The sequence below is a fragment of the Strigops habroptila genome, chromosome 6 (genome assembly GCF_004027225.2).
Source record: "Strigops habroptila isolate Jane chromosome 6, bStrHab1.2.pri, whole genome shotgun sequence".
Classification (NCBI taxonomy): domain Eukaryota; kingdom Metazoa; phylum Chordata; class Aves; order Psittaciformes; family Psittacidae; genus Strigops; species Strigops habroptila.
The window spans coordinates 56729905-56751066 of NC_044282.2; the positions used below are offsets into that span (position 1 = coordinate 56729905).

The following is a 21162-nucleotide window of genomic DNA, read 5'->3' on the forward strand; positions in this document are numbered from 1 at the left end:
AATTCTCTGTTCTCTCATTTTGTCTCATCTCGCTTGGTTTATACACTTAAAGGGCACTTTTATAGCCAACTTCTAAGAACAGGGGAGGAAAGAACTATGTGTTAAAAAAAAAAAAAAAAATAAAAATGAAAAACCCCACCAAACCCACAAAAACGTTAGTTGATTACACTTGTATTCTGCAAATTTATAACAAGCCAAAACCAAACTTTATGGTAAAAGACAACAAACAGAGTGAGATATAATCATAACAATTCAGTCCTGAAAGAATAACAATAGAAAAAACTTCCCACCAAGATTTCTCATTTTTCCAAATCTACTCTCAAATAAGCCTAAAAACACTCTCATTTATGCTGAATGCTTACCAACAAGACTAAAGTAATTCCTTTTCTTTAGTAGGCAGTAAGAGGTGAATAGAAATTATTACTGAGACATGATGGGGTATTTCAAAAGCAGTGGCAAAAATTGCCAAGTACAGCCACAATAAGAAGGTTTGCAGCTAACTTAGTTTGATTAGCTGCATCTTTGAGTAAATATTCAAGTAAAACTGTGTCTGTGCAGGTTAGAATATGTCGCCAAGGTCCTTCTTCAAGGGACACTGTTTGTGGCATAAATTACTGTGTGAACAATTTCCCCAGCTAACAAACTTGAAACAGTAGCCAAAACAGGACCCTTGCCTTAAGTAACTTGTATTTGTGTATTTTTTAGTTTAGTCCTTCCCCCTTGTAGCCCAGGAACTTAAAATCATTATTTGCTTTGAAAAAAAGCTTGTGATTTCCATCAGAGGTTTGTCTTCTGTTTAAGGCAAGCTCAGGCTGAGCAGCATTAAGCTTTTTGCATTTACAGACAGAAGTGGGGGTCATGGAAGAAGTGCAATCATTCACAGCAAGGCTGGGATTGGGTTTCCTGCCAAGCTGCAAGAATCACTGCAGTGGAAGTCACCAAGTGCCAGGGAACACTGAGCACCCTTCTACCAGTGGGTAGACACTGGAGAAGAAGAAAGTTACACCTAAACAAACAAAGGCGTGAAAAGCAATTGCAAAAGATCTCTCAACCGCCTGTGTTAAGAGAAAGAGAAAAAGAAAAAGAGATAAAAGGGCCAACATGAGAATGACTAGTTTGTTTTCTGTTCTACTTAGTTCATTCCTGAAAGACCAGCAGGCAGTCAGAGAGGAGGTATATGAGTACACCTTGCCTTCATCTGGGCTGCTGGCAAGTCTGCTTGGACACACCACCTCCCATTCTGCTGTTCCAGAAGTAATAAAATCTGCCATCATCATTCTGCTAGTGCTAAAGGCAACAAAGAGTTTTCTGCATAACGGTTTGTGAGAAAATTAATTGATAACAGGCTTCTTGGCAGTTTGCAACCATAACATTTGTATGATCTGCTGACGCCATGGTTTTATTCCCTGCTAATCAGATATTGCTCTCTTTATTATGCAAGGGCACCTCTTATAGCTATTGTGGCATGGAGAAGGCAGACCTCTGAACAGTAATATCTCAGTTCATATAGGCACATATTTTTATAATGCCTCAGAATACTCAGTGGAAACAACCCCAACATATAGCAGCCAAAATGTGACAATCTGCCTGATCACATTGTGTTGTGGGTATCCAGCTTTTACAGCCATCTCCTTGGCTCCAGTACCTCACCAAATGACCCAATTTCTAAGAGATAATTTTGGACTTTATTTATACAAACCTGGACTCATCCCACCTGACATAATTGAGTTGTCTACAAGTGAAGGTCTGTCTTTTCAAGCTCCCTCTAAGTAAATGGAAGGAGACAGACACTTGTAGATTTCCAGAAAGATATGTGAGATCATCCTATACTTGAAGGGGAGGGGAAATAATATCAGGCCTGAACATGACAAGCTGTGGGATGGGGTGCTAGTGAGAGCCCTCAGCTTGTTAGTCTGAGATGTGCTGGGTACACTTGAGCACGCTTGAAGTGTTACAAAGATGAGACAGGGATCCTGAGGTAATAGAAGTACAGAGAAAAACACTGGTGAAATACCTCAAAGGAATTAAAAGGTGTTTCTCTAGGAAGGTGGCATGGTTGACAACCCATCTGAAGTGCCTCTACACCAAAGCAAACAGAGCAGGCAACAAACAGATGGATTTGGAAGCCACCATGCTGCTAAAAAGCTACAACCTAATTGCCATTACTGAAACTTGATATAACAAATCCCATGACTGGGGTGCAGCTATCGATGGCTACAGGCTGTTCAGAAAGGACAGGTGAGGAAGGAGGGGTGAAGGGGTTGCCCTACTTCAAGAAATAGATAGATTGTGAAGACCTGTCTGAAGCATAGCCACAAGCTGCTTGAAAGCTTATGGGTACTAATTAGAACCCTGTGATTAATGTCTGCTATAGACTGCCTGATCAAGGGGAGCCTATTGATGAAGCTTTCTTACCCCACCTATAAGAGGCATCACACTCTCAGCTCTCATCCCACTGTGGGACTTCAACCACCCTAACATCTACTTGCAAAGTAACACTGCAAGTTGTAGGCAATCCAAGGAGATTGTTGGAGTGCACTGAGGATAACTTCTTAAGCCAGGTAATAGCACTACGAGAGGGAATGTTACTGGACCTGATGTTCAGAAACGCAATTGGTGACATGAAGACCGGAGACGACCTGGTCTGCAGTGACCATGCACTGATGGAGTTCACAGTCCTAAAGTCTATAGGTCAGGTGAAGAGTAAAGTCAGGACCCTGAATTTTCAGAAAGCAAAATTCCAGCTGCTCAAGGAGTTAGTCAATAAGGCCCCCTGGGAAACTGCCCTCAGGGACAATTGAGCAGAACAGAGCTGGCAGGTCTTTAAGGATGCTTTCCACAAAGCACAAAAGTTCTCGATTCCCAGGTGTAAGAAATCAGGAAAAGATGGCAAAAGACTATGCCTGAGGAATGGGATACCATCCAGAAGGACCTGGACAAGCTTGAGAAGGTAGGCCCATGTGAACCTCATTAGGTTCAACAAGGCCAAGTGCAAAGTCCTGCACCTGGTCTGAGCAATCCCTGGTATTAATACAGGCTGGAGGGACAAAGGTATTGACAGCAACCTTGTGGAGAAGGTCTTGGGGGTGTTGGTGGATGAAAAGCTGAATATGAGCTGGTAATGTGTGCTCACAGCCCAGAAAGCCAATCTTGTTCTGGGCTGCATCCAAAGAAGCATGGCCAGCAGGTTGAGGGAGGTGATTCTGCCCCTCTACTCCATTCTGGTGAGACTCCACTTGGAGTGGAAATTAGCTTTTAATTTCTAAGAGTGGCAAAGGGGAAGAGAAGAAAGAAAAAGAAAATAATATTGGGCTGTTTTCTTCTCTCTTTGTAGCCTGGTGTTAGAATTTGGGTGCTTTCTTTGCAGACTAAGAGTGTAGAAAACTTTAGTTTGCTCAGCTGAGGGTCAGGATTCTTGCATACTCCTGGAGCTGTTAGAGGAATCCCAGGTGCCACTGCAAATCCTGAGAAAACAGCACAGGGCTGCAGAAATCTGGTGCTAGAGCAGCAGATCTCTGTGGATAATGAGAGCACAGCTGCACGAAGCTTTCATCTTCCCATTTAAAATGAAAAGATATTAAATATTTTTAAACATTGCCTAGGTAAGAATAAGCTTATATCTAAAAAGAGGTTCCAAAATGCTGGTCATATAGTAATTTTTTTATGCGTAAACATTTGTTTCAATAACATACTGCTTCTCTTGAAAAACACACTTTGGAAGACACAGGGTACATCTTACAGGCCACAGATAATGTTGTAAGAAAATTCATTTTACTACTCCTTGCTGTTACATTTTTAACTTTGTCCTAATGATCTGGTTTGCATTTAGCAATCTTTTAAGTTTATACAGTGTAGTTGGAGCCTTATGAATGAAAACACCATTATAACAATAATTTATAAGCTTGAGAGATATAGGCTGAAACTGTACAAGTTTCTGTCTCAGTCTTATGATGATAACTCATGACAGTATCTAAAATCACTTTTAGTTCTTTAAAACTGAATGGAAACAGTAATTTACAATGTCATCATTTGGATGAATGGGCAACATTCTCAGAAGCAATCATCAAAATAAACTGATACATAGGCTGCTGGAGGAGGCAAACAGTCTTGAAATTGCTTTCTAAAACAAAACATAACTTTGCATTCTGTCCCAGATTTAAATTGCAGTGATTTATATAGATATAGTTTGTTCGTTTTACATTTACTGTTATTTGCCTTTCTGAGTAAATTCGATGTACTGAGAGCACATTGTGAAGTGTTACTTACAAAGCTTTGCTGACATAAAAGTAATAAAAAGAAGCATGCTGTGAGATCAGTGATTCATTGAGAACAGTCAGCACCTTGCTTCTGGTGTAGACTAGAACTTTGTTCTGAGCTGAGCAAGCAAAACCCGCTTTCAGTTACAGACTAACAGGCTGCCACTTTCCAGATTTCTCTCAGTTTCATCTAGCAAGCAATTAAATGTGGTCTGTAGTCTTGGTTCGGGTAATCTCTGATTTATACCTATTGCAATGATCAACAATGCCACATTTAGAAGTGTATGAAAATCACTAAAAACAAAGAGCTTGAAGGAGTTTGATGCAGCAGCTTCCTTATTCCTCCTTTTTCTTTCACAGCACTGAGCTTCTTAGAAGGGGTAATCTCCTGTTTGTCAGACTTTTTAGTTTTCATCAGCATATCAGATGAAAAGAGAGTCAGACATCATCTCCTCAATTCCTATTACAATTAAAAACTCTCTTGTTTCTAATGGTCAGAGAAAATAATGAATGCACACAGTAAAGCAAGGTGGGAGTGATTGGCTCAAAACAGACAGGGTTTGATCCCTAAACTGGCACTAGTGATGCACAATGATGACTTTGCAGTGTCCATGGCACTTTCCCAAATAATTCCCAGGTGCAAATTAGGGTTTGGATATAGATATTTTATTTTAGAGGCTAAAAAAGTAAAATACCATAGTGATTGTTATGTTGTACCAGCTGGCCTCTGTGACAGAAAATTAACACTAAAAATACTTAATTTATTAGAATGGATGCAGATTAGGAATCTCCAATGAATTCTGCAGGGACCTATAGACAACAAAAGATTCATCAGAGAAAGGGCTCCCTCTCCAGCCCTCCTTGAGGTATAGGAAAATACACATGCAAACTAATTTCATGTTCAAAATTATTTACATCTGAAATTGTGGATATTCAAAATAATAATGGGAAAAGGGTGGGCAGCCAGCTGGCTCACTGCTCCTGAGCCAAAAACACACCCCCCAGAAAAAACACAAAATGTTCCTGATATATTGTTTTAAGCCCATGGTGAGTTTAGCTAGTGTAATAATTAAGTGAAAAGCTTAATTATACCCTCTTTGGACAGACTACTGAAGGTCAGGTTTCAGATACGTTGATGAGCTGCTAAATACTGCGGACTGGGAAAGGATTTTCAAAGTCCTGCACAAGCCCAGACATTTTTCTAATGCCAGCACTGGGCATATCAGATGTCTGTGGGAGTTTGCCATGAAAATAAAGCTCATCTTGTCCTTTATGTGCAACCATTTCACTAGGTTTTATGAGAAGCAGCTTGAGGATGAGGACATGCACCACAAAACTGTGAAAGGGCTCATTGGTCTAATTCCAGCTCTACAGGGAGTCTTCTGGCCAGTGATTTAGATGGTGAATCAGAGATATGCAGGGAAGGAGGCCTTTTCTGGTGGCTGTCCTGCCTCTTGAAAAGGCTGAAAAGCAACAAGGGAAGGAGTCTAGGGCTTGTGCAAAATGCAGCAATCATGCTATCTTCAGAATTGGGAAGCAACAGATTTTAACAGATGCCTATTAGCTTGCACAGTTTACTTCTTCTGTGTCTTGGTCTAACACCCAAGGTATGAACCCTCAAAGCATGACATATGCATATATCGGTTGATATCAGGCTTTAAGCATATATTGCAATAAAAGCCCGGGGTTACATGAGAACAGCAAGGCCTGGCCAATGCCAAGTGTGAACTGATGGATCGCAGTAATATTTTAAAACTAGATTTCTTTTTGCCTCAATTTCCCTGGCAAAATATTAGTGTAATACTCATAACAATCTCACAGAGGTCATGATATCCATAAATGTACATAGAGGATGTAGGAATGGATGCAGACGCTGCCATATTTACCCATGGCAAAATAATTAATCAATCTGTAATCAGTGCTGTGTACAAATGGTAAGGGTAAATAAGACCTGAGACCATGCAGTGAATGAGGAAATTATTTGTATCAGTTTAAAGACAGGTTTCTGAATGTTATAACAATAAGAATAAAATTAGTAAAGTCAAAACCACAAGTACCGAGTACAGAGTTAAGGGCCGGAAGACTTGCACAGTTTTAATTCATTCTTCATGTGCATATGTATTTTAATGCAGTCAGTCCCATGAATACAGAACGATGTAAAAGCATTCAGACTGATTCAGACCAAAGAGTTTATCTATCTCAGTATCTTGTCTCTGATAGTAGTCAATGGTGAGTGCTTTAAAAATGAGGCTTTCAACAGGTTAATTGCACGGTAAAGTTATCCTTTTTCAAAACATTCCCCTTGGCTCCAGCTGCTTCTTGGCTTACTGGCTCTCACATCCAAATGTGTTGCTTCAGACTTTAATGCCCCTTTCCATGCAGTTTTCCTCCATGAATGCATGCAAGTCATCTTAACCTTCTGAATGGTCCATATTACTGTTACAGGTCTTTGAACAATTTTCATGCAAGTCTAGCTGAGAGCAGCTGGCACAGCATCAATATGTTGCAGTTGTAATTTTTTAATAGAGCTGTGTAAAGACACGTAAGAAGTAGGGGTTTATTCCAGTCATTTCAATAAGTCATTTCTTCTTTCTTTGGTTCATATTGCTTTTCATTCTGTTTAATGAGAGGAAACTCTTAGATCCAAGGATAGGCACACTGAGGACCATTATAACCACTTGGCAGCTCGGCTGAATTAATATCTGCATCTACAGCATTCCCTGGCACTGCTGCTTGATAAATGGAATAAAGGTAACCTACACATCCTGGATCTGCAACCTGCAATCTCCAGGCTAGATTTAGGGACAAACTGGGAATATGGGAGAGGGCTGTTGCTTCCCCACAACATCACTGCGTGAGCAGCACAGCTTGTGTATAGCAACATAGGGCAGCAGCCACATTGCTGCATCAGCTGCTTGGCAGCTGCCGAAAGGGAGGACACTTCCCAGCTCGAGCAGTCCCACTGGTGAGATGACCTGAACCAGAGCTGCAGTGCTGCAGCGAGGCACAGGCAGGTCAGTGCTGCAGTGCACAGAGCACCTCCTTCCTGGGCTTGGCAAGGGCAGCAGAGCAGCCTTCGTCCACACCCTTGTGCAATGCAGAACCTGGGCTTTTGGGAAAGGGAAGGGGAGATTTAATAACGATTTTTTAAATTGCTGAGTGAGTCCTCCTTATTTCCTTCACTCCCAGCAAACGGAAGCAAAAAGCCAACGTTGCCTCCTGCTCTGCCTCCCTACCCCTTTTCTGAAGTAAACAGATGTCAGCAAGTCCTGCACTAACAGCACTGTTAAAAATATCACCATGTCAGCAGATGAGTCCATTCCCTTTGGTCTAGAGCTCTCCATTGCTGAAAAGGTGTGTTTTTACACCAAGATAAGTAGTTTGGATAGAAACCTCAGTGGCCGAGTGAAGAGCAGGTGTGCTATGCTCTGCACTGCAGTGTTCACCAGCTGGAGTAATTGCCAGATAGAAAATATTAGGGAAGGAATGGATTTGACGTGCATTAAATATCAAAATAGAATTTAGCCCTGCTTTCTCAGCTAGAACCTGGCCCTAGGGTACCAATTGAAAATGGGCTACTTCAGCCAAGATGCAGTACTTGTGCAAACCCCACGAACCAAGCTAATCACAGGACCAGATCTTCAGCCACTGTGAAAGAATGGTGCCTCATTAGGCTTTGGGGATGCGTGGGGAATATCAGACAGACTATATCCCTTTCAAAGGGAGATAAATGCCCACAAAGTTTGGTTGGCCAGATGACTAATTTCACTAGCAAACTGAAGGGTAAACTTTTTCCTACCTATTACTTGTTACACTCTGGCATCCTGCAGTTCAGAAACTTTGGATTATGCAGACAATTGTGTCTTGTCACCAAAAGATAGAAGTTTTCCCCTTTCATAACTAGATCTCACCACTGAAAATGTTATGCACTTCCCTCACGGGTAACTCCAAAACATGTCCCATTCTCTTCAGATGTTCTTGTGCTCTCTTCATTTGCTCAGACTTACAAATGCACCAGTCATTTTTCAGACACGTAAGCTTTCACAACTTTTGTTTCTCCCATTGTATTTTCTTGTCCAAATATTAACTGGTTTTTTGCTTTTCTGTGAAGAATCCACAGTTGCTCTCTCTCTTCTAGAAAGCAGCAAATTACTAAACTCATTGTTTGTGTAATGATTCAAGTATAGGTATTTTTTTCTGAAAGACAGAATCCACACTTGATAAAAGAATTTCCTTTTTTTGAGACTCACTAGTACCTTATTCATCTGATTTTCTTTCGGATGTTACTGGATTATCAAATTCAGGTTAAAAACAAAGCATTCTGATCAGTGTCACAAATCCACCCTATGCTTTTAGCATCAATGAATATATAATCAGTTCATTAATAGCTTGATCTAAATTAATTCATTGTGTTCTATATGTCACTTAAACTCCTATCAATGAATAGCAATTTCCATATGTGCAGTGCTTGTTTAAAATGTTCATTAAAAGGCTTAGATGAGAAACAGCGAAAAGCATTTTAATTCATTGCTAAACACAGCAGAAAACTAAGCAGGATGCCAACTTTATATACAATTTGCAAGCAGTATATGTTAGCTCAAATGTAAATCTCTCATAATGAGGTGTGCAGCCTTATGACTAAAGACATCCATTGAAATGTTCTCTGTGTTCAGCTCTGTTTCAGTGCTTAGGATGAGGGGTGTTGCTATTTAGTATTTCAGTTCCTTCTAACAAAAAGAGGAGCTTCTAGGCATTAAAAACTGTAAAATTTTACCTTAAAATAAACTGCAGCAAGCAAGCCTTGAATACAAAGTGGTGTCACTACAGTTCAATTAGAAACATATTTACATCTAGACTAGCAGTTCTTTGGCTTGTCTCCAGTGCTCAATCCCAGGCTTCTACCCAGAGATGCTTCCGGTGAAGCTCTGGAAAGGCCTTGTCAATATGAAAGATCCAAAATTGGATAAGATATAAAATCAGAGATGCCAAATTCATATTAGTCTTAATTATTCTTAATTCAAATCAAGATCAAGGTCCCATTACACTGGTCTCTGTGTAAAAAGGGATAACAGTGTTTGCCTTGGATTCTGAAAAATGAGAAACAAACTGATGGAAGATTGAGGATCTGCCGAAGGGATGTGACATGTAAGTAAATGATCACCATGCGGTTTAGCCCAGTTCCCTAGTTGCTTGCTCATGTCTAGGCTTTTTATTTTGTCTGGGAAAAAAATTATTATGAGGTAGATGGGAAAGAGTAAAGAGAGCAAGCTGTCAAGGAATGTGGACCTGATTAGATGAAGACACCATGTAAAAGGAGACCAGAAGAGCAAGTGAACCATTGTTTTTCATCTGTTTCCAACAGACTGGAGTTAGTGTAATTTACAGATCGCTGTTGTTTAGGATCTTAGAAGGCAAATTAACAGTGGGACTCCTCTATGACTGCTACATCGTTACATCATTTTTTTCTTCTACAGGCTTATGTTTCTGTATAGAATTCCTTCTGCAGTGGAAAGATTAGGAAAACAGTATGCAGATGGAAGATATGATTATTCTTATGTAATTTTAGCAGTCTAAAAGTCAGGCTCCCAGGCTAAAAGTCTCAGCTCTCTTTCCAACAGGTGAAAAGGGAGAGGCATTTTCACAGCTATGGCTGTATTTGAGAAGTTGGCAGTATTTCATGGTAGTAGAGTCTGGCAGATACTGAGCTCTCCTGAAATGCCATTATACAGCAAACACCAGACAGAATCAAATGTTTGCCACTCTCCTCACTCTTTTCAGCCTCAAACACTCACAGGGTTGCTATTTGCCAGGCTGCACTGAAATGCCAATAACAAGACTAACTCTTTTATGTTTTGGTCTTAACAGCAATTCCCAGAATTATTTAGAAGGCTTTTTGAAATGCTCATGCAAGCAGAAATAAATGCCATCACTTGGAGCACACATGAAGGCATTGGTAATAGTCTGTGTGTTTAACAGAAGTGCCCCATGATGCAGTTACTTTTTTAATAAGGTTCATGTTGTAATGGGGATGAACCAGAACTTGGGAGCTCTGCCACCCTCAATTTAAAGAAGTTCTTCCTCATATTCAGATGGAACTTTCAGTCTGTGCCTGTTGCCCCTTATCCTGTTGTTGGCCACCACTGAAAATTGCCTGAACCCATCATCTTGACACCTGCCCTTAAGATGCTTGTATGCAAACAGGTTGTTCTCTGCTGCTTTTATTCCCCAAGGCATTCATCCTAATTTTTCCAATTTTTATTTCTAAATTTCCCTGCCCACAGCAAGGGGGCTGGAACTAGATGATCTTTAAAAGTCCCTTTTAACCCAAATCATACCATGGTTCTATGAAAAGATCTTGCCCCATTTTAAAACGGTGCTCCAGTTTATGCCTGTCATACCAGAGTAAGCAAAATTATTGGTTCCAAATTCTTATGTTATTGCTGTTAATTCAGCTTCTTGCATGTTGCAACAGAATATATTTTACTTACTCCCTTTGAAGGTCCCCATATCCTCTAAACAATCTTCTGTCTCACTTCTCCTTCCCTTGTTATTTCTTACTATGCATTTCTTTCATTTGAATTCCTAACACAAAGTTCCTTGCATTTATCTTCATTAAGTTTCATCTTATCACTTTCTGACCACTTCTCCAAGTTTGAAGTCCTGCTCTAAAGAGGGCTTGAACTCCTCTTCAGACTAGCCTCTCACACAAATTCCATAAGTGTTCATATCATTAATAGAAAATATCAAAAAGAATCAGGCCCAAGATGGACCTTTGATGTAATCTCTTTTAAAATGTCCCTGTGAAAACTGATAAATCATTGGAAAGAGCTCTATGTATGTCCACTTTCAATCAGTTGAATATATATTTCCCATGTTTTCCACTAGGCAGTATTCCCCTAATTTGCTTGTCAGAATACTAAGTACAATAGTACTAAAAACTATCTAAGTTCAGTAGAAAGATATTAAAAGGCTTACTAAAAGAGATAGCCTGTGTCCTTATTCCCGTTAGACTAGTTGTTTTTCAAAACAAGAAATTAGATTGACTTGAGGTTATTTGGTTTGATAAATCTATATCAGCTTTTTCTGACTACCTTCCTATCCTCTCAGTGATGGTATTCTATTATCTTTTGAGATAGATAAGAACCGAACTGATGGATATTAAGTTCTGCAGGTCATCTTCTTTCTCCTTTTTGAAGATAGACATACTTGTTCTTCCTGTTCTTGGACCATCCCATCTACATTCATTCTCTAAGGTGATTGCTAATAGTCCAGAGATTGCTTTGGCTTAGCTTTTAATTGATTCATTTCCCCAGGCTCTTCCAGCTTGATTAAATTTAACTGTATTAAGTGGTCTTTAATCTGTTTTTTCACTCTTTTCATTTCTATCCTTATCCTCTTTAAACTTATTTTAAATATCTGCTCATAGTTACTGTTTTGCTTTGAAATGTGAGGCAGAAAAAGCATTATATACTTCTACGTTCTCTGCAGCCTCCCTTACTTGCTCTCCTAACCTCACAAGTAATGGAATAAAAAATTCTGTTGTCTCCTTTCTTCTTAAGTAGTCATAGGCCATTGCCTATCTGGCAAATAAAAAATTGCTGTACTTTGTTCATGTCATGTTAATACCAGAGAAATTTGGCAGTTTTGACCCAGAGCTAAAGACCCGTGAACCTTCCCAGAACTGCTCAGTGAACTTAACTCCACTGTCAATGTTGTCAGTGACATTAGTGGTGAAGCTGAAGGAATAGAATTTTACAGAGTAACTGTGGTGTCTGAATCATCAGAAATGTCAGAAAATGCTCAGAAAAAAGTGGATTAGCAATGTTGTTGGGAAAGGGGAATAGACCTGCTTATCTGGGGAGAAGAAAAAAGACTGTCTGGAAAACTTGGTATCGGAGTAATGATGTGGGAAAACCAGTCAGGCAAACTTTTCTTCTTGCGGCAGCACGAGAATTCCTCCCCTGTGTTTCCCAATTCCTGTATTTGTGTGATAAAGCTGAAGTTATCTGTAAAAGGGGGATAAGTGGAAATTTTAAATCTGCGTAATAATAACTATCATTAAAAAATCAGTGCCAATTTTCCTCCTCAAAGAAGTTACAAATACCAAAATTTTGTTTCCTTAAGAACATGTTCTATTAGAAAAAAAGAGTTTAATTACAGAATTTTAATTTACACAAGCTTGTGTATACACATTAGTGTAGTCTTTGCATACAAATAATCTTCACAATAAAACCTCTTTCTGTTAATCATTACATACCTACTCTAGAATTAGTTGTACCCAGTATTCATCACTGAAAATGTGTGTCGTGGTGTAAGCCCAGCCGGTAAGTTGGAACCATGCAGCCGCTCGCTCACTCTCCCCCTTCCTTCTCCCCCGCTCCCAGAGGGATGGGGAGGAGAATCGGAAGAATGCAACTCCCATGGGCTGAGATAAGAGCAGTGCAGTGACTAAGGTATAAGACAAAACCACTACTGCTACCACCAGTAATAATAATGATAAGGGAAATAACAAGGGGAGAGGATACAATTGCTCACCACCCGCCAACCAATACCCAGCCCGACCCAAGCAGTGATCTGGGCCTTCCGGGTAACTCCCCCATATACTGGGCATGACATGCCATGGTATGGAATACCCCTTTGGCCAGTTTGGGTCAGGTGTCCTGTCTCTGCTTCCTCCCGGCTTCCCCTCCTCCCTGGCAGAGCATGAGACTGAGAAAGTCCTTGGTCAGAGTAAACATTACTTAGCAACAACTAAAAACATGGGTGTTATCAGTGTTGTTCTCAGATGAAAGTCAAAAACACAGCACTGCACCAGCTACTAAGAAGGAGAAAAATGACTGCTATAGCTGAACCCAGGACAATGTGATACACTAAAACTTATAAATTAATAACAATAAAAACATGGCAAAGATGCAACTGTGAATATAATCTTGCAGGTGGGCAGATAAGTGAGATTTTGGAATAAGAAAAGTCAATATTACTGTAAATTGATAGAGCTGCTAGAGCATTGCTTCACCTAAGGATTCTTTGGAAAGTGCCAATCCAACATAACTTAAACTATTTCTGATTTAAGGACAAAAGGACTTATTTTCATAAATTTCCAATCTATAAACATTACAGTGATCCACACTATCTGTTTTAATGTTTTCAAAATCTTTTGGATTTTGTATGAGTTTGCCAATCGTTTTTAGCTTTGGTTCCTAACAATCCTGACAATAGACTCCCACAGTTATTCTCTCTGTACATCTGCATGTATAACAACAGCCTGTAAATAACTGGCCCATTTCAGTGACATCTAGAATGGAGATAGATATCTCAGACACTACTACAATCGTATAAGCTTTATGAAAATTGATGCCTAGAAAATGGAAAAAATCCCAGATTAGTACCTCCTATAGGAGGTAGAAGGCAGAACTCAACTATTTTGTATTTTATTGTTAACATACAGGTGGCAAATTAGCACATGTATCTTAGCCAGCAAGGGAGCACACACCTAGCTGGTGGACATGTGGTCAAGGATGTCTAGGTTGGATATTAGGAAAAATCTCTTCACCAAAAGGCTTGTCAAGCACTGAACAGGCTGCCCAGGGAAGTGGTTCAGTCACCATCCCTGGAGGTATAGAAAAGATGTGTATATGTGGTGTTAAGACATGGTTTTGTGGTGGACTTGGCAGTGCTGGGTTTACAGTTGGACTTCATGATCTTAAAGGTCCTTGCCAAGCTAAATGACTCTATGATTCTTATCCCATTAAATTAAACCTTGCCAGGACATAGGCACTGGAAGTGGTGACCACTCAGCCTCATCTGCACCCCGCAGGGATACTTGCACACTTGCTTTAAGCATAGTATAAAACTGCATCCAAGTCTCTGGATTCTGCAGCTTTACTCCGCCCAAGGAGACTATTCTTTCTGCTTGATGGTCTGAAAGTGACAGTGTGCAAGACAGCCATGCGTTGAGAATTTGAACAGATTGACCCTAAACTTACCACGGAATTCAAGGTCCCTCCTGAACCAAGATGCTGGTTCATAAGACAACAGGTTTTTTGCTAACTGCAAGACTTCTGTAATACTGTATGCTTATCTTTCACTGGGGATGCTGATTTGCAGTAAAACAGGTAACATAACAGAACTTGACAGTTTATGCTGTTATTTACCCTGTCCAGAATGGCTGTCAGGAGTCTCCTTTGAGAAAAATAAGCATCTGAAGGGATCCAAAGAACTAAAATCAAAAGGCAAGCTCAACAATCTCTTTGTTCACTCTTATACACTTCATTATTTGCAAATCTCCTCTTAACATATACCTGGTTATGTTACAAGACAATTACCTTTGTGCATGCTGTGTTGCATACACTTCTTGTGCTGCAGAGAATGAAGGCACACAGAGGCAGAGACATCTTCAGTCTGCTTCTACTTCTTTGTTTGCTCAATACTGTGTTCCTTACATTGTCCAGAATTTTGTCAGGGCTTGATCCAAAGTGCGGAGAGTCATAGAATCATAGAGAACTTGCTACTTTCTCAGCAAAGCCCAAATATGTGGTTTTCATTTTTGACCAGGAGCTTTAGTTGAGAGCCACACCCTTTTGGCTCTGTTTTCTAATGTCAGTTTTTGTATTTTCCCCTAAATTGAAATTGTCTGATAGGAAGTAAAAGAATATGGTTGTGTATATATATATTCAACATAAAAGTTATATTAAAATATAGACATGAATAACCTTTATTAATTAAATATTTTCTAGTAAGATCAGTTTCAACTTTATCATTCTGTCCCAAAGTTTAATACCTGTAGACTTCCTGGGCTGTGACTATGATGAATAAAATGAAAGTAAGTCTGTAGTAAGCTTTAATTTATTAAAAAATCATACCCCTAAAATATTTCTCAGTTTGGAATACAAAGTATGAACCTGTCATGGAGCACTGACCACATCTGACTCTTTTCAGAATGTCCTTTCATGTGAGCTAAAGGAATTCCTTCTCATTCGGATGAGCTCTGGGTAGCCGCGAGAGAGACAGACAGATGGAGATAAAATAATGAAAAAAGCCCAAACTATGTGTTTTCTAGACAATTAATGTAGACCAATGATTTAGCCAGTATTGTACTCTCCATCTTTACCACCAGCATGTCAACTTTCACAGAGTATGGAAACTTGTGTACTATCACTGAGAAGTTCCAATTTCACTCAACAGGTAAAGAACCATCATATAAATTATTCTGGCTATTTGTACTTAATGGCAGTGTATTTTTTCCTTCGTCTAGCATGAAGAACCAAGATGTCCCTTTCTTGGTCACACCTTCTGATTTCTCAGATAATGCCTTCAATTTATACTCCCTGGAAGAATATGTTGTTACTTGCATTTGTAAGTGTTTGAAACTGAATCCCTTGAAAGATGTAGTAGGATACTACAAGAAATTTCATGAATGAACCTCAGACTTGAACTAAAGTTCATGTTCTCTTATGTCCTATATATGCAGTGCATGTGAGAACTAAATCAATGTCCATTAAAATCAATGAGTGTCCTTTAAAGGCTATTTCATAATTTTATTTCTGAGCATGGAGAGTCTCAGAATATCAAGCTATTAATTTAAGCTGCATATGAATTCTGGTATCTAGCTTTAGACAGACACCTCATAATTTTCCATTTGTTTAACTGGTTTCAAAATCATAAAAAAATTTAGCTGACAAAATTTTTTGAATCCTGGAGGGTGAAAAACCAGCCCAAATCTGGAGGATGATAGGACTCCCTTTATATATGGTACATGTTTGTACTTTGTTTTCTCATTCCAGGTCATGGAACCAAAGGAGTGTTTGAACTTCTTTCAGGATGGCGTCGAACCAGAGAGAATCTGCCATTCAAGGACAGAGTAGCAGATGCCTACTCAGATGTCATGGTCTCCTACACAATGACAAGCTCCTTGTATTTTATAACCTTCGGCATGGGTGCAAGTCCTTTCACCAACATTGAAGCTGTAAAAGTCTTTTGCCAAAACATGTGCGTCTCTATCCTGTTGAACTACTTCTATGTCTTCTCCTTCTTTGGTTCCTGCCTGGTCTTTGCTGGCCAGTTGGAGCAGAACCGTTATCACAGCATCTTCTGCTGTAAAATCCCTTCAGCAGAATACCTGGACCGAAAACCTGTGTGGTTCCAGACCATGATGAACGATGGCCATCAGCATACTTCTCATCATGAGACTGACCCGTACCAGCATCACTTTATCCAGCATTTCCTCCGAGAGCATTACAATGAGTGGATTACCAACATATATGTCAAGCCATTTGTGGTGATACTGTATCTCATCTATGCCTCTTTCTCCTTTATGGGGTGCTTACAGATTAATGATGGAGCCAACATTATCAACCTTCTTGCCAGTGAGTCTCCAAGCGTCTCCTATGCCCTCATACAGCAAAAGTATTTCAGCAACTACAGCCCAGTGATAGGTTTCTACATTTACGAACCTCTTGAGTACTGGAATGGCACTGTGCAAGAAGACCTAAAAACACTAAGCCAGGGCTTCAATACAGTGTCCTGGATTGAACAGTATTACCAGTACCTTCGAGTGGGTAACATCAGTGCAACCAACAAAAGTGACTTTATCAGCATCCTCCAGAGCTCCTTTTTAAAAAAGCCAGAATTCCAGCACTTCAAAAATGACATAATTTTCTCCAAAGCTGGAGATGAGAACAACATAATTGCCTCTCGTTTGTACCTGGTGGCCAGGACTAGTGAAAACACACAGAGGGAGGCAGTAGAATTGTTGGAGAAGCTGAGACCCCTCTCTCTTATACAGAGCATCAAGTTCATTGTGTTCAATCCTACTTTTGTTTTCATGGACCATTATGGTTTATCAGTAACTATGCCTATCCTGATTTCTGGTTTTGGCATCTTGCTGATGTTAATACTGACCTTTTTCCTGGTTATTCATCCTCTGGGAAATTTCTGGTTAATTCTCAGTGTCACCTCAATAGAGCTGGGTGTCCTTGGCTTGATGACCTTATGGAATGTAGACATGGATTGCATTTCTATACTGTGCCTTATCTACACTTTGAATTTTGCCATAGATCACTGTGCACCCCTGCTTTATACATTTGTACTAGCTACCGAGCACACCCGAACTCAGTGTATAAAGAACTCCCTCCAAGAGCATGGGACAGCCATTTTGCAGAACGTTTCTTCTTTCCTTATTGGGTTGGTCCCCCTTCTCTTTGTGCCTTCAAACTTGACCTTCACACTGTTCAAATGCTTGCTGCTTGCCAGCAGTTGCACACTTCTGCACTGTTTTGTTATTTTGCCCGTCTTTCTGACCTTTTTCCCACCTTCCAAAAAGCACCACAAGAAAAAGAAACGGGCCAAAAGGAAGGAACGAGAAGAGATCGAATGCATAGAGATTCAGGAGAATCCTGATCATGTTACAGCAGTCTGAAAGGCTTAGTAAAAATAGTAATATATTCTCTTTTTAAAAAAGCATTGCACAGAGATGCAGGGAAAATAGAGCGAAGATCTCAGCTGCTTGTGCTGGCCAGGTCTGACAAGGCAAAGGAAGATCAAGAAGGGGTATTCATGACATATCAAGGTGCAAACTTTTTTTGACAAAAATAATGAAAGTAAAATTAATCTCAAATGTTTCCTTTGGATACTCATTCTTCACCAGGGAAGAGTCTGTTAGCCATTAAGTGTTCCTGAATCTCAAACTGTAGCTCTAATGGATACTGCTTGATCTGTCATACTGAAGCAAAGGTGGAAAAAAAAAAAAAAGAGTCACAATTAAGTACAGAGTAGAGAAAAAGACAGATTTGTTGGATAAAATTGCCCATGGAAAAAAAAAAAAAGAAATTATGAGTGAGAAAAGGGAACAAGACCAAGAAAGATAAAAAAATTCCATGCTATTTTTTTCTTATTTTCTTGAGAAGTTGGTTAAGGTGAAACCTATGCACTTGGGAAGTAGATGTTTAAAACAATCTAAGCCAAAGTACTTCCCAATTATAGTATACCATATATATCTGTAACACCACAATTAGAGTGTTATTGTGAATATGGATGGCAAAGTTATACTGTTAAGGGATAGAGGTACTGCTTATATAAGAGAAGAAATAATCATAGCCTTTTGGAAATTTAACATTTAGTTTCTTTAAATGTAACACATGACTTTTATCCCAAGATGTTACAGCTGGTAGTTAACACCATGCATATATTTTTGGTAATTTTGAATTGGGAAATTCCCCTTGAAATAACAAATCTCACAAAACTAACCCAGGCCATTACCACTGCAGCAGTATTTGCATTTCCTTCAGTGTAACACTTCTGAATTCTAATTTCTCAGTGTTGACATTAAATACTGAATATTAATCAAGCAGGCACTTTAAATGTAATGATGGATTGCATATCACAGGCATAATGTGATCGTGTAACAGCTGAGTCAGCTCTGGAGCACCTGCACAGTATTATCATTATATATTTGGTCCAATGGACAAAGGTATATGTTTGCTGGTATTAGCAATATGCTGCAGAAAGTGGGATTTTCCCCTTCTTTAAGCAAAACATCAGTCAAACACTTGCCACACACACAAAAAGACCTTGTTCAGGTTTGCACGGGGATGAATCACCTCCTGGTTTTAAAAAGACAGATTGGTCCCCTGTTGGAAGGGGAGGGTGAAATGTCTTTATTATTATTATTCCTAAATATTTGAGTGTTGATCATCTGCAACTTAAAGCTTTGTTATGGCAGTTGAAATTTCACAGGAGAGTACAGTAAATCTGCAGTTACTATGTGACACTAGCAATAGTACTGTAAAGAACTATGAATGACTTTCTCTGCTTTGTAAACTATACAGCTTAATAGCCCAAGAGGAGGGATGAAAACAGACCTAGTGATTTCAGTCTGCTCTTGGCCCAGTTCTGCACTGGAGCTTGCCATGTCCATCTTTCCTTTCAGTATTTTAAAAGGGCTTGCTTTCTACTCTCTGGAATATGGTATAGCATCACCTACATGAGCAATGTCTTCCTGAACATATAGTATCCATGAGGACACTATGTAAAGATATCACTATATGGAGTGTTTATGTCTACTCTGTATTATTTGTGGGTACTTTTAAAACATGTCTGGAAGCTTTCTGCCTTCCAAAATGTGTATACTTGTTTATATGTGGCTGGTTAACTCAGTCTCAAACCTGCAGTTTGCTGATGAGGGTGTGTACCTATGTTTTACTAAAAAGCTCTCTGCAAGAAGTTGGTTCTTTGTTATGTGACATCTCACCTCTTCCTACTGTTTCATAGTTAGGGAGAGCCAGAAAAAATTCACATGCAGCACAAAAAAGCCATTTGAATGCCAATTCTAATATTCATTATCTGCTTCTCTTTCGAAGAAATGCATTTTCCCTCTTCTCTATACTTTCTGTACTTTGCCATTACCGTTTGACAAAAATGACCTCTATGTTTTAAGAGTGGTCAAACGTCCTGATTCTTCAAGGAACCTTTTGTGTGCAACAGGTCTTAGAGAAAGATATGCTTTCCAGATAGGCAATGTTTTCAAAGTTTTAATCCATATCAAAATTTCAGGTGTAGCTAGGTCAAGGTTATTGGTTTGACCCAAGATATTCAAGTGCCAGCTGAAAAACTGAGATCTTAAAAGTTTAGTAAAGTTTAGGAGCAGGGGATGTTTTAATGTTGGGTTATGGCTGAGATGTGTCTCTAGTTGGGAGGTATTTACCAACCTTGATCTGCATCTTGAAGACATTGTGAAATATCCATCATTTTTAGAACAGTTGGTTATGAATGTCAAGCTTTCCATACCTCTTCTTACATTTCCTCCACTGGCCATACAAAACCTGGATTATTGGACTACTGTGACCCTTGGATATCACTTCTGGAGGTGTCACAGGTGAAGTTGCTGGTCTCTTGTACTACTGAGATGTATCCCAGGGATCTCTGTCATGCATTGTATTGAAAAAAGTAGCATTTTTCAAAGCTATCAAAGCCAGGATTCATCTCATCTAACTTTGCACATTGAAAATGCAGATATTTATACCTGACCTTCCTTTACGGCCATAAGAGAAGGACAGACACTTCTGACCCATTTTACAGTTGTTCTTCAGGTGTAAATGAATTACACCTTAAAAAATGAATATTTTTCTGTCCATTGGTGATAAAGGAAGCTCAGACACAGACATCAGCGATGCAGACTCATCCAGATTTGATGAGACTAAACCCACTTAAAATAACCAAATATCAAATGAAAGAGAAAATAAAAAATAGAAACTTGCCTCCTAAGTATCTAGTTTAGGGATAAATCCCAGGAGTAACTCAGCTCAAATTTTATGTTTGGCTTATGAAGCTTTTATGTAAAACAGATATTTTAAAAATTGCCTAGCAGGAAATGGTGAGCTAAGTCAGAAGATGTCAATACTGAAGGTGGGCTTACTTAAATGAGCTAGAGTTTGATGAGATGTCAAACCAGCTTCTCTCTCAGTATCAATATCATGTATGAGCAGTTACATTTGTGTATACCAGACACAAGATATATAGATTACACCCTGGGACTAGAAGTTTTTTATTTCTTTGTCAATGTTGGAGTAAAGCAGAAAACAAAGCAGATCTTCCATGGATGTCACTTTATTACTTTATTTATGAACCATTCTCCAGATTCACCAAGGAAGGTTATTGCTGCTGTTACTCCTGCAGATATGTCAGTCTTTTTGGAACAAGGAAAACTTTGATATCAAGCTACAAAAAAGATAATTTTCTTCTGTAATTCAGTTCATACTGGAATCATTTGGGGATGGGGAGTCCATATTTTTACATTCCTCCTTTTTTTTTTCTTATTTTGCTTTTAGTCCTTTTCAGTAAATTCTACCCTTTTCTGCAACACCTGTTCAGCTCAGCTGGAGCTACATAAGCACCTGTGAAGAAAGGACAC

The 21162-nt window shown here is 39.3% G+C and overlaps 1 protein-coding gene across 1 annotated transcript in view; it reads left to right on the top strand.

Moving 5' to 3' along the window:
- PTCHD4 (patched domain containing 4) overlaps nucleotides 1-18054 on the top strand; it is a 90973-nt gene extending 72919 nt beyond the window's left edge. Inside the window, exon 3 of the mRNA XM_030490676.1 lies at nucleotides 16040-18054. Within this exon, the coding sequence (XP_030346536.1) occupies nucleotides 16040-17673 (1634 nt within the window). The 3' untranslated portion in view covers nucleotides 17674-18054. The remainder of the gene's footprint in view (nucleotides 1-16039) is intronic.
- The last annotated feature ends 3108 nt before the right edge of the window (nucleotides 18055-21162 follow it).